Below are 17,795 nucleotides of genomic sequence, written 5' to 3'. Positions count from 1 at the left end.
GCAAAACTTAACATACCATACAACTGCAAAATTTTCTACTTTCTCAACATGTATTACTACATAGTTTTATAACATATTTCAAACATATATATAACTTACAGACTCCACTACAAAACCAAGATCAAGCACTGAGAGAAAAACTGATGGACAACCATTTTCCAGAAGCAATGAAAAACAGATATATCCATTTCCCAATCAACCACGACAACCATTGGACAATTGTGGTCTTTGACAATGCTGATGGAATATGGAGACACTATGACTCTTTGAGACCAGCAAAAGATTGCCACAACAAGTACTTTGAAATTGCAAAGCAAATTGTAAGTTAAAATGAAATATCATACTTAGTTCCATTCCTTTACAAACATCTCAACTCATCACTATAACTAACAAAAACACCCACTAACTATTTTGTAGCAACAACATCAACTAAGATGGAATAAAGCATTACTCAGCAAACAGGGAAACATCTAGGGGAAACAGGTGGTAGTTATAGATTGGTAACTAAGGAGGTTTAGGTGTGTTTTTATTTATTTATTTTTGTAATGATTGGTGAATCTATTTAGGTATACCTTTCCAAGATCTAGGGGATTTGGTATTCAACTGGAATTTCTTGCCTTTGATGCAAGTGAGGTCCTAAGGCCTTTTGTTTGCACTTGGTGGTTAGTTCCTTAGTAGGCTTCAAGAATCAGTTTCTAGCTGATTTGAAAATCTCCATCTTTTCTATGGAAGCAATTTTGGGGCACTGGGAGGAGGCTTGGAAGAGGGTTTTAGATAGAAACAACAGTTTCGGAGCAAGAGAGATATTGAGAGTGTGAAAAAGAGCAGTGCTATATATAGACTTATATAAACAGTCAACATGGAGATCGAGTAGGAGAAAGAAAACTAGTAGAAACCAGTGAAGAAGAGAAGTTGAAGGGGAAAGGGAGGCAACCAAAGAAGTTGTCTATTTGACACCCAAGAAGGAGGGAAATGCACTAGAGTATTTGGTTAGGCTCTAACTTCTGGTATTCTAGAGGACTTAAATCTACCCATCTAAATTAATGAATAAAAACTGAGTTTGATCAAGTTTTTTATTTACTAGAGTTTGATATAGTATGAAATTTGGAAATTATGTACCCTCAACTTTTAGAATAATCACAATTTGATGGAGCAAAAGAAAGAGGTGATTTGAAAAGGTGAACACATTTGGTGAATGATGAAAGTAGGGTTGAAATCTCATGTGGTGGAATGCTTCTATTCATGGAACAAGTGACAGGCCACATATAGAAAGCTTTCAATTGCCTTTAAGTTACGTGAGGAAAGAGGCCATTAAGTGGAGATGAAGAACAGATAGAGGAAAAATTAGAATGAGAAGAGCAGTATAAAATAGAAAAGGGGTAGTCATCAAATGTTGTTTACAACTTCAACCAACCTCTGTTCTTTACTTTTTACTTTTGTTTTTAATTTTAATTGTCATTTTTTATCCTTCAAATAAAAGGTGAAGCTTACTATATAAAGGAAAAAATAAAAACTGGGAAGAGCTGATTTGCTCTTCCCTTTGGTTTGCTAGGTTATTTGCTCTTCCCAGTTTTTATGGTGGGGTAGCCTCTCTCTCTCTCTCTCTCTCTCTCTCTCTCTCTCTCTAGGGACATGATTCATTTGTATTCATATCCTTATTGGTATAGGAGGCATCCACATCTACTTAAATTGTTGCATGCTAGGCACATACCAACTTGCATTGTCGCATTTTGTTTAGTTGGGTATTCTCTAATGTTGCTTGTATATTCTTTTGATGTGATGAGTGACCCCATTGGCATAAGTGATCACATGCTAGGTTACATGGAAACTTTAAGTGTTGTTAGTGTGAGGGCACTTGTGGTGATGTAGAAACTTAGGGAACAATAATCAGGATCTTCGGATCTTTTAGGAAACAACAACCAAAGCAGGGTGCCTACGTTGTACACTTGAAGTATACATTATATTTATACCCCTATATCTCTACATAGAATTATTTAAACACTCGATGAGTAATATAGAATCATTCCCTCCTAACAATGAATAGGACTCTCATCCTCAAATTCTATTTCCTGTATATCCCATTCCCCACAGAGCATATCTTTTGTTGAACTTGTTTTACAACAGTGTGAAACAGTAGTATTATGAGGATAAATAAACGAATCACATTAGTTATAAGAAGTGGGGTAGGTTGGTTGCAGAAGGAATTAATAATTAAACTTAAAATCTTATTTTGATATGCCCATGTACATTGAGAGATGAATGGAATATTTTGACGCAGTGCCCTTTTGATACCACCAGGAACCAAAAACTCTAAGAATCCAAAAAATAATGAAAATTTGAATCTATGTCTAATAGGTCTCCAACCAAAGAAAAAGTATTTTGGTTGGAGAGAAATCGACGGACGTTTCTCGAGATTACTCATTCGGTGTCTTGGCTTGAGAATTGATTGTTGCTTACTTTATGCACTTGGTTAGAGTCACAGGCCGACCCGGATATATTTGTTTTCACAGATTTTTTGGATAATGTTATTGGTTAGAAGTTCTAGGTTCATTGTATTCTTTGCATCTTTTTGATGCTTTTCTAATAAATTTAACTACTTATAAAAAAAAAAAAAAGAAGTATTTTGTTTTGGCTTTAAGTAGGCAAGGAAAATGATTGCTACACTTCAAATGTGAAGAATCTTTCTGGAGAAAAGTGATGGTCATTTCAAGGTTTGAAAATGTTTGAGAGATAAATGCAAAGGTTAAACCACAAGCTTGAAAATGAGAAATGATTTAGGGTACAACATATAGTAGCAACAGGTACAATACCATTATACAAGCCTCCTCTTCCTCCAAAACCCTGCTCTGCGACTCTGAACGAAGTGGATTCTAAAGCAGATCTCTCGCTCCATATGAACATTGCAGACCAGAGAGAGAAGTACACAACTTGTTCTTCGTAGCAATTCAATCTCTTCAAAACCCTTACAATTGAAGAGAGAGAGTGAGAGAGTGAGAGAGAGAATGGCGTTCAAGTCGAAGGAGATGATGAAAAAGATAATGAAGAAGATAGGGGGAGAGAAGAACTTGGGTCCTGGGGTGAAGGAATCACTCAAGAAATGCGTACCTGACTCCAAGGTCGTCATGGGCAGGGCCCATCGCGGCATCTTCGCCGGCCGCCACATCCAGTTCGGTAACCGTGTCAGCGAAGACGGTGGCAACAAGTCCGTACTCTCTCTCTCTCTCTCTCTCTCTACATATATATGTATATCTATATATGTGCATTTATGAATGTGGATGTGGTTGCACCTGTTTAAAGGTTTGTAATTTGGTGGGTTTTTGGTTTTTATAATTATTGGTAATCTTTCATGGCATATCTTTATCTCTATATATACAAGGTTTAGGTGGTAGTTATAGATTGGTAACTAAGGAGGTTTAGGTGTGTTTTTATTTATTTATTTTTGTAATGATTGGTGAATCTATTTAGGTATACCTTTCCAAGATCTAGGAGATTTGGTATTCAACAGGAATTTCTTGCCTTTGATGCAAGTAAGGTCCTGAGGCCTTTTGTTTGCACTTGGTGGTTAGTTCCTTAGTAGGCTTCAAGAATCAGTTTCTAGCTGATTTGAAAATCTCCATCTTTTCTATGGAAGCAATTTTGGGGCACTGGGAGGAGGCTTGGTAGAGGGTTTTAGATAGAAAGAACAGTTTCGGAGCAAGAGAGATATTGAGAGTGTGAAAAAGAGCAGTGCTATATATAGACTTATATAAACAGTCAACATGGAGATCGAGTAGGAGAAAGAGAACTAATAGAAACCAGTAAAGAAGAGAAGTTGAAGGGGAAAGGGAGGCAACCAAAGAAGTTGTCTATTTGACACCCAAGAAGGAGGGAAATGCACTAGAGTATTTGGTTAGGCTCTAACTTTTGGTATTCTAGAGGACTTAAATCTACCCATCTAAATTAATGAATGAAAACTGAGTTTGATCAAGTTTTTTATTTACTAGAGTTTGATATAGCATGAAATTTGGAAATTATGTACCCCCAACTTTTAGAATAATCACAATTTGATGGAGCAAAAGAAAGAGGTGATTTGAAAAGGTGAACACATTTGGTGAATGATGAAAGTAGGGTTGAAATCTCATGCGGTGGAATGCTTCTGTTCATGTAACAAGTGACAGGCCACATATAGAAAGCTTTCAATTGCCTTTAAGTTACGTGAGGAAAGAGGCCATTAAGTGGAGATGAAGAACAGATAGAGGAAAAATTAGAATGAGAAGAGCAGTATAAAATAGAAAAGGGGTAGTCATCAAATGTTGTTTGCAATTTCAACCAACCTCTGTTCTTTACTTTTTACTTTTGTTTTTAATTTTAATTGTCATTTTTTATCCTCCGAATAAAAGGTGAAGCTTACTATATAAAGGAAAAAATAAAAACTGGGAAGAGCTGCTTTGCTCTTCCCTTTGGTTTGTTAGGTTATTTGCTTTTCCCAGTTTTTATGGTGGGGTAGCCTCTCTCTCTCTTTCTCTCTCTAGGGACATGATTCCTTTGTAGTCATATCCTTATTGGTATAGGAGGCATCCACATCTACTTAAATTGTTGCATGCTAGGCACATACCAACTTGCATTGTCGCCTTTTGTTTAGTTGGGTATTCTCTAATGTTGCTTGTATATTCTTTTGATGTGATGAGTGACCCCATTGGCATAAGTGATCACATGCTAGGTTACATGGAAACTTTAAGTGTTGTTAGTGTGAGGGCACTTGTGGTGATGTAGAAACTTAGGGAACAATAATCAGGATCTTCGGATCTTTTAGGAAACAACAACCAAAGCAGGGTGCCTACGTTGTACACTTAAAGTATACATTATATTTATACCCCTATATCTCTACATAGAATTATTTAAACACTCGATGAGTAATATAGAATCATTCTCTCCTAACAATGAATAGGACTCTCATCCTCAAATTCTATTTCCTGTATATCCCATTCCCCACAGAGCATATCTTTTGTTGAACTTGTTTTACAACAGTGTGAAACAGTAGTATTATGAGGATAAATAAACGAATCACATTAGTTATAAGAAGTGGGGTAGGTTGGTTGCAGAAGGAATTAATAATTAAACTTAAAATCTTATTTTGATATGCCTATGTACATTGAGAGATGAATGGAATATTTTGACGCAGTGCCCTTTTGATACCACCAGGAACCAAAAACTCTAAGAATCCAAAAAATAATGAAAATTTGAATCTATGTCTAATAGGTCTCCAACCAAAGAAAAAGTATTTTGGTTGGAGAGAAATCAACGGACGTTTCTCGAGATTACTCATTTGGTGTCTTGGCTTGAGAATTGATTGTTGCTTACTTGATGCACTTGGTTGGAGTCACAGGCCAACCCGGATATATTTGTTTTCACAGATTTTTTGGATAATGTTATTGGTTAGAAGTTCTAGGTTCATTGTATTCTTTGCATCTTTTTGATGCTTTTCTAATAAATTTAACTACTTATAAAAAAAAAAAAGAAGTATTTTGTTTTGGCTTTAAGTAGGCAAGGAAAATGATTGCTACACTTCAAATGTGAAGAATCTTTCTGGAGAAAAGTGATGGTCATTTCAAGGTTTGAAAATGTTTGAGAGATAAATGCAAAGGTTAAACCACAAACTTGAAAATGAGAAATGATTTAGGGTACAACATATAGTAGCAACAGGTACAATACCATTATACAAGCCTCCTCTTCCTCCAAAACCCTGCTCTGCGACTCTGAACGAAGTGGATTCTAAAGCAGATCTCTCGCTCCATATGAACATTGCAGACCAGAGAGAGAAGTACACAACTTGTTCTTCGTAGCAATTCAATCTCTTCAAAACCCTTACAATTGAAGAGAGAGAGAGAGTGAGAGAGAGAATGGCGTTCAGGTCGAAGGAGATGATGAAAAAGATAATGAAGAAGATAGGGAGAGAAGAACTTGGGTCCTGGGGTGAAGGAATCACTCAAGAAATGCGTACCTGACTCCAAGGTCGTCATGGGCAGGGCCCATCGCGGCATCTTCGCCGGCCGCCACATCCAGTTCGGTAACCGCGTCGGCGAAGACGGTGGCAACAAGTCCGTACTCTCTCTCTCTCTCTCTCTCTCTCTCTCTACATATATATGTATATCTATATATGTGCATTTATGAATGTGGATGTGGTTGCACCTGTTTGAAGGTTTGTAATTTGGTGGGTTTTTGGTTTTTATAATTATTGGTAATCTTTCATGGCATATCTTTATCTCTATATATACAAGGTTTAGGTGGTAGTTATAGATTGGTAACTAAGGAGGTTTAGGTGTGTTTTTATTTATTTATTTATTTATTTATTTTTGTAATGATTGGTGAATCTATTTAGGTATACCTTTCCAAGATCTAGGGGATTTGGTATTCAACTGGAATTTCTTGCCTTTGATGCAAGTGAGGTCCTGAGGCCTTTTGTTTTCACTTGGTGGTTAGTTCCTTAGTAGGCTTCAAGAATCAGTTTCTAGCTGATTTGAAAATCTCCATCTTTTCTATGGAAGCAATTTTGGGGCACGGTGAGGAGGCTTGGTAGAGGGTTTTAGATAGAAAGAACAGTTTCGGAGCAAGAGAGATATTGAGAGTGTGAAAAAGAGCAGTGCTATATATAGACTTATATAAACAGTCAACATGGAGATCGAGTAGGAGAAAGAGAACTAGTAGAAACCAGTGAAGAAGAGAAGTTGAAGGGGAAAGGGAGGCAACCAAAGAGGTTGTCTATTTGACACCCAAGAAGGAGGGAAATGCACTAGAGTATTTGGTTAGGCTCTAACTTCTGGTATTCTAGAGGACTTAAATCTACCCATCTAAATTAATGAATGAAAACGGAGTTTGATCAAGCTTTTTATTTACTAGAGTTTGATATAGTATGAAATTTGGAAATTATGTACCCTCAACTTTTAGAATAATCACAATTTGATGGAGCAAAAGAAAGAGGTGATTTGAAAAGGTGAACGCATTTGGTGAATGATGAAAGTAGGGTTGAAATCTCATGTGGTGGAATGCTTCTGTTCATGGAACAAGTGACAGGCCACATATAGAAAGCTTTCAATTGCCTTTAAGTTACGTGAGGAAAGAGGCCATTAAGTGGAGATGAAGAACAGATAGAGGAAAAATTAGAATGAGAAGAGCAGTATAAAATAGAAAAGGGGTAGTCTTCAAATGTTGTTTGCAACTTCAACCAACCTCCGTTCTTTACTTTTTACTTTTGTTTTTAATTTTAATTGTCATTTTTTATCCTCCGAATAAAAGGTGAAGCTTACTATATAAAGGAAAAAATAAAAACTGGGAAGAGCTGATTTGCTCTTCCCTTTGGTTTGCTAGGCTATTTGCTCTTCCCAGTTTTTATGGTGGGGTAGCCTCTCTCTCTCTCTCTCTAGGGACATGATTCCTTTGTATTCATATCCTTACTGGTATAGGAGGCATCCACATCTACTTAAATTGTTGCATGCTAGGCACATACCAACTTGCATTGTCGCCTTTTGTTTAGTTGGGTATTCTCTAATGTTGCTTGTATATTCTTTTGATGTGATGAGTGACCCCATTGGCATAAGTGATCACATGCTAGGTTACATGGAAACTTTAAGTGTTGTTAGTGTGAGGGCACTTGTGGTGATGTAGAAACTTAGGGAACAATAATCAGGATCTTCGGATCTTTTAGGAAACAACAACCAAAGCAGGGTGCCTACGTTGTACACTTAAAGTATACATTATATTTATACCCCTATATCTCTACATAGAATTATTTAAACACTCGATGAGTAATATAGAATCATTCCCTCCTAACAATGAATAGGACTCTCATCCTCAAATTCTATTTCCTGTATATCCCATTCCCCACAGAGCATATCTTTTGTTGAACTTGTTTTACAACAATGTGAAACAGTAGTATTATGAGGATAAATAAACGAATCACATTAGTTATAAGAAGTGGGGTAGGTTGGTTGCAGAAGGAATTAATAATTAAACTTAAAATCTTATTTTGATATGCCCATGTACATGAGGGATGAATGGAATATTTTGACGCAGTGCCCTTTTGATACCACCAGGAACCAAAAACTCTAAGAATCCAAAAAATAATGAAAATTTGAATCTATGTCTAATAGGTCTCCAACCAAAGAAAAAGTATTTTGGTTGGAGAGGAATCGACGGACGTTTCTCGAGATTACTCATTCGGTGTCTTGGCTTGAGAATTGATTGTTGCTTACTTTATGCACTTGGTTGGAGTCACAGGCCGACCCGGATATATTTGTTTTCATAGATTTTTTGGATAACGTTATTGGTTAGAAGTTCGAGGTTCATTGTATTCCTTGCATCTTTTTGATGCTTTTCTAATAAATTTAACTACTTATAAAAAAAAAAATATATATTTTGTTTTGGCTTTAAGTAGGCAAGGAAAATGATTGCTACACTTCAAATGTGAAGAATCTTTCTGGAGAAAAGTGATGGTCCTTTCAAGGTTTGAAAATGTTTGAGAGATAAATCTACCCTAAACTTTTTCATTGTACTTGTCGCCTTCTTCTCCTCTGTTTAAATGAAAAAATACCGATAATTCTTGTTTCCTCCTATCACTAAATACAATTGCTTTTAAAATCTTGGATTTGGATTTGAGTTGTAGATTTTATTTGCTTGCTTCGATTACCATTCAGAACCATCCAAGAGTTTAGTAAAATCAAACATTTTGTGTGAACATATTTTATAATGCATTGTTTGGATGCTAAAAATTGGTCTATTGAATTTGGATATGGATTGGAGTATGATTTACATTTCTGTAGGTGCAGCTATGCAGTCAAAGGGAATGTGCCTAAACCGACCCCTTTCTTATTATTGTTTTTCCCAAATGTTTTTTGGGAACTATGACAATCCTTTGCTTGTGGGGATAGTATAGATATATTGAAACATCTATTATGCATGTATCGTTTTACTACTGACAGTGAAAACAGGCATTAATAGAGCATTTATTCAGTTCTATAAAGAATCCAACAAACATTTGTGTATGTATTCGTATGTACATATATATATATATATATACATATATGGGTTTTAGGGCTAGGCATGGGGTTTTTTTTTATTTTTTTATTTACGATGCATAAGATCACATGCATGCATAGTGTATATACATACATTTGTATATGAATAGTGATAGACAGGACAAGAAGCACTAGATTTTCTAGTGTCTGGACCAAAGTTCTGAAAGGCAATTGCGGTCGACGTAACGGTGGCGGTGGCGTGGTTGCGGTTACGGGATGTAAAGGTCATAGCGTAACGGTTGCGGTAACCGGAACCGTGAATTTTTTTATATTTCCCACAATTTGAAAAAAACTTACCGTTACGCATATTTTTTTTCCATGATCATATTTATTTTATTGGCTTTAAAATAAATATTGATCACTTTTTGTAAATTTTTAAGTATGATCCAATATATTTCATATTTTTAAATCACTATAAACTGAGTTTTTTACATTTAATTTTAATAATTAATGACTTCATATTATACAAAAAATCAATCACTAACTATTATATATAAGATAAACAACGACAAAAGTAAGAGAATAAATAAAAACCTATATATATATATACATATTTTAACCAAGCCAAATAGATAATGACCACACTTATTATTATTATTATTATTATTTTCAAACAATATATAGATAAACACACACAAACAAAATGGTTGAATGATAGCAGCAGATAAAATAGCATAAGTCTTACAGTTTAAACAAATTAATAACATGTTTTTCATTTTCCCTCTTCTTTCTCTATCTCTTGCCCCTCCATCTTCTTTCTTTATCTTCTCTCTTCTCTCTATCCCTCTTCCCCCATTTTTAATCTTTTTTTTGTGTGTTTTTTTCGAAAGAAACAGTTCGGAACCGTTACGTAACAGGCTGTTACGGCACCGTTACGACCGCTATGGCCGACACATCTATGAATCTCAATCACGCTGCAAAACCGGCCGTAACGGGTGGCGGTAACCACCACAACCGTTACGTAACAACGTAACGGTTGCAGTCGCTTTTTAAAACCTTGCTCTGGACAATTCACAACATGTGTATGTGTATTGGAAGGAATTTTATACTGGCAACCTGGATTTGAATATCTACCCCAAAATTGCTTTCCTTGGTGCCCACATATATTCAATTCATGGATCTAGAATTGGTGATCATCCATCATCTTTTTGTTTGTTGGATAGATAGTTCTCTTTCAAATATTTTAATTAGAGAAAAAAAAAAAGAAGAAGAAGAAGAAATCAAGAGTTCCCTTGAATAGCTCTCTACTAATAATGAAATTAGTAATGTTGGAACTATCGAAGTTTTTTTTTTTTTTTTTGTGAAATTCCATTTTTAATATTCTTTAAACCCAGTAAAGAGATCAAATCCTTTGCCACTAGTTGACTTGTGTGAATAAAATGGACTTTTAGCTGTCCTTTCAAACACCTGCTGCTCCCACTTGCTCAGAATTCCCGTGGGTGCTTTCTGCCCAATTTGACTTTGCATAATTTATGTGAGGGTGTAGCAATTCATGAAGATGGAGGAAAAGATGTGACTGCCAATCTCATAAAACCAGTGCCACTAAGATTAGAAAAGCCAAATGCCTAGAAAGAAACTGAAAGTTTTCTCATGTCAGATTTCACGGACCTGCAAAAGTATTCCAAGCCATGTTTGCTCTGCTATACCAAAATAGAATCATAGATGGTACCTTCCAACTCCCATTTGCCATGAAAATTCTGACATGCCTGTAAAGAAAGAGTATTTAACTGAGGAGATATTCTTTGGAGGAATTGAATGTAAACAACATACTCCTAGAATCCATCGATTACCCATTTCATTTAAACAAGAATTAGACAAGTTACATATGATACGTAATGACTTGCACTATATGAAATCATTGCTAGTTTCTATATGCACTAGCCTCCATGGATGATACTTTTGGAAGAAACATTGTTTAGTCTCTTCATATTTTGTGAAACTTATGAGACAGCTTAGACATGTTCTCCTTGGTTATTTTTATGCTTCAAATTCTCTTGTCATTCATTGATTGAAAAAGAAAACGAGTGGATTATTCTTCTCAAGGCTTTAATGCAATGGTGGTAACAGGACAAGGAGGAACTGGAAACCAAACGTACAAGAGAAGCGACTCTTCAGTTACATCCTAGACCGACACATTCGTGTAAAGGTAACAACCCATGCCCTCCGTTGCATAGACAAGGCAGGTGGGATCGATGAGTACTTGCTGAAAACGCCATATCAAAAGATGGACACAGAGATGGGCCTCTTCTGGAAAGCCAAAATTGAGAAAATGTACGAAGAGCTTGGGGAAATGGGGGTAGTTTTCTTTTCACCCGAGGATGAAGCTAAGTTTGAAGAGGGCTTTAAAGAATTGAAACTAGCTGAGAGGGCGGCTCGTAGGGATGCAAGAAGACAGATGTATGGATGGTCGGGCAAACAGAAGCAGATCGAGCAAGGTGTTGAAGATACTGATGGGGAGGGATTGCATAGTGATGTTCCTGAGCAGCTGATTGCTAATTCTTAAGTGTGAGCTGTGTTGAAGGCCCGGTCATAGCTGTGTTGAAGCCTGTCATGTCGGGTTTATTTTTGGTTTTTGTGTTTTTTTGTTTTTTTTAGTACTGTTACTGCCTGATTTTGCAGTTTTGTAGCTCTTATACGTTTTTGTAATTTTGGAGCTGATATCCTAATATTATGAGTCATGGTAACTTGATTGCTTTTATTTTCATCATGGATATTGGTTGAATAAGAACTACTCTGATCAAAAACAAGAAATGAAATCAGTATTTTGCTGATTTATGAAAAAAAAATTGATTGCGCTGATTTTTTTTTTTTTTTTTTTTTTGGGACAAGTAAGTCATATTATAACTAAAAAAGAAAAATATATAATGAAATTCAATACACTTCTCTTATAGAGAGAACAAACATAAACAAAAACAAACTACTCCTTCAAAAGAAAAAACAAGGGTAAACTACTAATAGGTCTTAATAGTTGAGCTTAATTCCCATTAAGTTCTATTGGAAATAAGTTTTGATAAAATTGTTGTTAAAAATAATTTTTTTGTGACAATTTTTTATATGTCACTAAAAATTGACAATTAATGACTTTTTTTATGACAAATTTTTTTCATAGGATAAATAATAAGTTCACTTATTAGGATTTACACGTAAGAAACAAACTAAGTTTATAGAAGACAAACACGACAAAGGATTCAAAATTTTCCTTTAGTACTTTTCAAATAATGAAGATTTTCTAATGCCTCCCCATCTTTCCGGCCCAGGAACCCCCCTCCCCAGCCACATCACACCGCAGCAGCTGGCAGATTTTCCTCACCATACAACTATGCCGCCAGCCACAGCGTGTATGAGGGTGGTCCTGGCACAGCAGCCTCGTATGAACCGGGATATGGTGGGGCTCTCACTCAAAGCCCTGCTGCTGCCCTTCCTCAACAGTACCCATTTGCTACTCAAGACATCGGAGCTACTGGGGCTTGGGCAAGTGGATCATATGGATTGCAGGGACCGTATGCAGGACAGACGAATTATGGCGGTACGTATGATTATAGTGCTGCAGCTGGACCTGCATACCCACCATACCCCCAATAGTGTGTGGTAGGGATGAGGATAATTTATATATTCTATGCTCTGGTTTTTAGTTTTACTATTTCAAGAACTCGAGGCTGAGAATCATAGCTATTTCCTTTTCTTTCTTTCTTTTTTTTTTTTTTTTCTTTTTTTTTTTTGGTAGAAATAATGACTTTAACCACCGTCATATAGATGGTGTTTCTCTAACATCAGATGTTTTGTGATCTTATGAAATGCTGTTGCTGGATATCTGCTATTGCTTCACTGGGTTTTGAATTGTTGGCCTTTATCTATAAATTGCATTGCTTTATTGTGCCCTGTTTGGATAATAAACAGAAACTCTATTGCAGGATCACAAGTAAACTTGAAGTTGGTGTATTTTATTGGGAAAATATAACCTGCTAGTGCTTTGAAGATTTTTTTCGTCCCTTTTGTGGAAACAGAAAATTATATAACATTATGTAGTATCAGCGTTTACAGATTAGCTAGCTCACGGACTGGCAGAATTACAGATCTAGAAACTTTAGATATACATAAAAACATTAAATAACCTACAGATAGTTTTGATGTGCTCAATAATTAATTGTGCAACTAATATTCCAATATGGTTCACATTTGACATTCAAAATATTAACCAGGACTTGGCAATCTGTGAATGCCAACACACATGTTAGTCAATGATCATTGTGGTGCATCCACACAAGCTTTAGCTTCTGCCACCAATGGAGAGGGAAGATAGTGTATTGTGACTTCTTGTTGAACATTTACTTGTTCTTCATTGTGGCAAACCCATGCTGCACCAGCTCTACACTTTGCTGCTGTCCGAGATCCATCAACCACAAATGTCCACACCTGAGGATCTGCACTGTTAGTACTAGATATTCATATAATTTTTATGTAAAATTATATGGATATCTATATGTGAAAATATGCTTTTGCCTTTTTGATTAATCAAAGCAATCAAAATTGAGTTGATATATACGTAATGTCTTGACAGTTAGATATATCTGTGCAAGGAAAAGACATTCAAATTTCTAAAACAAGTAAGTCGAACAAACCAATGCACAAAACATACTCAGGAAATATATTTGATTTTGTCACCAGTATATAGAGATGCGAGTCTTTAGTTAGACGTTACAGCCATACATATTTCCCACTTAGATTACCATGATCAATATCAAAGCAATATTCTTGGTCTTTTTATATATTGATCAGTGTGAGATGGATTAGTAGACAAATCTTACATGGGTAATCTATAATGTAATGCACACAATTAAAGATGGAGCAATGAAAGGGGGTGGACAGGTGTTTAGTTATGGTTTGTTCTTATATTTTGAAATTTTTTTTACACCTGAGCACCATATTGATCCATGAATAAAAACAAGGCATTTATTTGCAATTTCATTGAAGCATCAAATTTCTTTAAATATCTGGTCCGTTAATATCATTCTTCTGTTTCAATGGATTGAAAACTATAAATTAAGTTGTAGACCAAGTCATAAGCACGTTATTCTGATCTTATAAATTGGGAGCTTAGGATGGAAATGCATATGTGATTTGTGTGTGTATTTGTGCGGACCTGTGCAAGAGAGGGAGAGAAGGAATACCACTGGCATCTGAGAGAAGTTTCCTCACCTCTTATAATTTTTGAGCTTTCTATTCAATCTCTCTTTGCTACTTAACATGGGACGGTATCCGTCTGCAAAACTGCAAGGCTTCCCCAAAGTTGCATTTCAGCCATTGGAGAAACCAAATCCGAATCAACAATAATCTCTGCAAGAGCAAAACCCATCCTCAAACTTGTGGAACCTATTGGCATCTCTTACCAAAAAGACCTTGTCCAAAATCCTTGACAAGCCCTTGATGAACTCATGACAATCCCCACAAACTCTCAAGTTTTTGAAAACTCGAATCATTCTTCCCCCCTTTTGTATCCCACTGTGAACTAATGCCAACCCAATTGCCAGCTTCTCACTGTGAAATCTCAAGCTCTCCACCTTTGATTCCTCTTAAACATCGTGCAACGCAAATCTCATTTCATAAGCATAACCCGTCTCTTCTTTTATCCTTCTCTTCATTTCCTTCAAAACTTCATGGATTTCTTCTGTAAGCAGGTGCGTCTCATCTCCATTGTAAAAGAAGTGAACCTCCTTGTCAATCTCAACCCAACTCTGTCCTGCTTCTTTCTTCAACCCTTTCAACTTCACCAATTCTCTCACGCTCTCACGCTCTTTTCAGTAGCCAGCATCAGCATAGATATTTGACATCAAAACGTAATTGACTGGATTGTTACCATCCAATCTGAACAGTAACTCTCCTACTTCTCTCCCTATTTCCAACTCCCCATGTACTCTACAAGCACTAAGCAATGTTTGCCATATCCCAACGTTTGGTTTTAGCGGCATGTTCTCTGTAAGTCTCTTAGCGTCTTTTAAGCGTCCAGCTCGACCAAGTAGATCAACCATGCAAGCATAGTGCTCTACTCTAGGTTTGATTCGACAATCCTCATACAATCTTGAAAAGAATTCTTGACTTTCTTCAATTAGTCCAGAATGGCTACAAGCTGAGAGGACAGCCAAGTAAGTCACTCCGTCGGGCTCAACATTATCTAGCCGCATTTTCTTGAAGAGTTGTATAGCTTCTCTGCCATGACCGTGTTTGCCATACCCCGTAATCATAACGGTCCAAGAAACCACATTTCTTTCAGGCATTTCACTGAAATGACTTTCTGCTTCCTCTATTAACCCACATTTCAGATACATATCAACAATTGAATTGGCTACCGATATGTCCAAACCAGATGGAACTTTGATTGTGTAACAATGCATTTGCTTCCCTTGCTCTACCAGAACAAAATCAGCAAACACGCCTATCATGCTCGAGAGAACAAAACCGTCTACCCGAATGCTACTTTCCCTAAGCTGCCCAAACAAATCCATGGCTTCCATTAGATTTCCTTTTTGACCATAACCCACAATTAGGGCAGTCCATGATATCACACTCTTCCGTTCAACTTGATCAAATACTTGCTGTGCTTCAAATAAGTGCCCACTTTTCACATACAGATCAACAAGCGCACCTGCTATAATTGTCTGAACAGAGAGCGGGAATCCTTTTGCGATCAAATAAGCATGAATTTGACTTCCTTCCCGAATCGCACCAATACCACTACAAGCTTTCAAAGAGCTTGTAAGTGTAAATTCGTCTGGCACTTCTCCTTGTTCTTGCATTTTCTGGAACAAAAGTAATGCTTTGTCTCCCATTCCTTCAAGGGCATATCCTGCTATCATCACATTCCAACTTATGAGGCTTCTAACTGGCATTAGATCAAACATTCGCTCTGCTTCACTAATTCTTCCACATCTCGAGTACATGTCCACAATAGAATTTCCCACCACAGGATACCATTCAAATCCAGTTCTAACACAGTTGCCGTGAATTTGCATTCCATTCTCAATAATACTCAAAAACCCACAAGCTTTAAAATTTGTCGAGAAAGTAAACTCGTTGGGATCAACATCAGAATACCCCATTTGACAAAAAAGCTGTAACGACACTTTGGGATTACCCTGCTGCAAGTGACCACACATCAATGCAGTCCACGAAACAACATTTCTTTCAAGCATTCTATCAAACACAGCACAAGCAATGTCCATTCTACTACATTTTCCATACATGTCTATAAGGTCATTGCTTAGCATCATGTCAAACCCATATCCCAATTTCACTACAGCTGCATGGGCTTGTAGTCCTTGATCAATAAACCAATTTTTTGAACAGCTCCTCAGGAGCTTAGCTAATGTTTGCCTCTCAATCATCAATGAAACAGAAATTCAGTGTATTATTAACTAACAATTACAAAATCCATCGAGACCTCGGTGGCAATCTTTGTTGATCAATGGTTTCGCTTTTGTGCAGATAGAAATGGGTTTTTGCAGAGGACTTTGTTTGGGTAATCCGGAAGAATGTATCAAGCTTGGCGGTTGTTTGATAAAATGTCGGAAAGAGATGGTATTTGATGGAGTAGAATGATTGGAGGATCAGCGAATCATAGTAGAGCTAGCGAAGCAATTGAGCTGTTTCGAGAGATGCAGAGGTTGAACCAAATGAGTTGCTTGAACATGGTTTCTAACAAAATAAATAATGAAAAAGTCATATACGTTTTTATTTTGTGTGAAATTAAAAATTTTAAAACAAGTTTTTCATGTTTTCTGAAAACAAAATAAAAATAAAAAATATAATCAAACACCAAACACACATTTTTAATTTTTGATTTTTTTTTCAATTGACACCATTTACTCTCCATAATAAATTAATTTCCAATATTCTAACCCTGACCCTAACATATTGCTTAAAACCACCTGTAACTTCCTGCCGCCATTTCCACCACTGGCGCCCCTTCCCTCCTAACTACGTCTCTTACCCGTTTCCATGGTGGCATGCTGGTAGAGGGTTGGGAATGGTGGGGGCAAAGGCAATTTTCGGCATCGTGAGGATGGGGTGGTTGTTGGGTTTCAGGTAGAAGATGATGGGGATGTGGGAATAGAAGATGAGGGCATTTTAGAAATTCGTTCAAGGAGCATGATCATAATTAGTTGAAAAAATGATGTGAATTGAGAAGATATAAATATCATGTCATTGTCTATATAGTAATCCCAGCCAATAAAAAAATCATAACACACTAACTAGGTAATTGGTTTAGAGTATCACGTAAGCAATGTTATATTGTGCTTCTAGACTACTAAATAAAGCCCGAAGATATGTGGTATGCAAATAGAAACTCCGATTATAACATAGATAGATACAAGTTGATTTACAAAACTGTCCCTTCAAATCCGAATTCAACACAAAGTTGAAACCTAAAGAAAATTACATAAACTTGAATCCATGCCTAGGGGGGGAAATGTACAGAAATTGAAAAATAAAGTGCATTCAAAGCAGAGTTGAACTAGGGTTTTTTGAACAGAAGAAAAGTAAATAGTATTAAAGATAAATGTTATACATGACTAGGCCTAAAAGGAGGTGCCTTCAAATCCTTATACAAAATATATTACAAAGAAAGGAAGACACCTGAGTGAAAGTACATTCATTAGACAAGGAGTTGAACTAGCTCATCAAGGGCCAATGATTCAAATTATTCAACCAAATATCCTACCAGCCGAATTTGTGCACAAGAGAGAGACC

At 36.4% G+C, this 17,795-nt stretch overlaps 1 protein-coding gene and 1 pseudogene across 3 annotated transcripts; one reads left to right on the top strand and one right to left on the bottom strand.

Annotated features, from left to right (window-relative positions):
- The first annotated feature begins 2,786 nt into the window (after nucleotides 1-2,786).
- LOC145806451 (uncharacterized) lies at nucleotides 2,787-11,734 on the top strand. Of its 2 annotated transcripts, none has more exons than XM_082903467.1 (2): nucleotides 2,787-3,202; nucleotides 11,118-11,734. In XM_082903467.1, the coding sequence occupies exons 1-2, from the start codon at nucleotides 3,003-3,005 to the stop codon at nucleotides 11,551-11,553; spliced, it is 636 nt and encodes a 211-aa protein (XP_082759593.1). In that variant the 5' UTR covers nucleotides 2,787-3,002; the 3' UTR covers nucleotides 11,554-11,734. The 2 variants fall into 2 exon arrangements, with proteins under 2 accessions (XP_082759593.1, XP_082759594.1); XM_082903468.1 differs by lacking the exon at nucleotides 2,787-3,202 and adding an exon at nucleotides 5,669-6,077.
- A 1,237-nt stretch (nucleotides 11,735-12,971) lies between these two features.
- Nucleotides 12,972-16,846, bottom strand: LOC145806033 (putative pentatricopeptide repeat-containing protein At3g15130 pseudogene; annotated as a pseudogene). Its single transcript, XR_014348454.1, has 2 exons — nucleotides 14,247-16,846; nucleotides 12,972-13,463 (listed from the first exon to the last, which is right to left on the bottom strand). The product of XR_014348454.1 is annotated as a putative pentatricopeptide repeat-containing protein At3g15130 pseudogene (transcript).
- Nucleotides 16,847-17,795: the final 949 nt, after the last annotated feature.

The sequence above is a fragment of the Camellia sinensis genome, chromosome 13 (genome assembly GCF_055761805.1).
Source record: "Camellia sinensis isolate YWXY chromosome 13, ASM5576180v1, whole genome shotgun sequence".
In the NCBI taxonomy this organism is placed as follows: Eukaryota; Viridiplantae; Streptophyta; class Magnoliopsida; order Ericales; family Theaceae; genus Camellia; species Camellia sinensis.
This window is presented reverse-complemented; position numbering and strand designations above follow the sequence as displayed.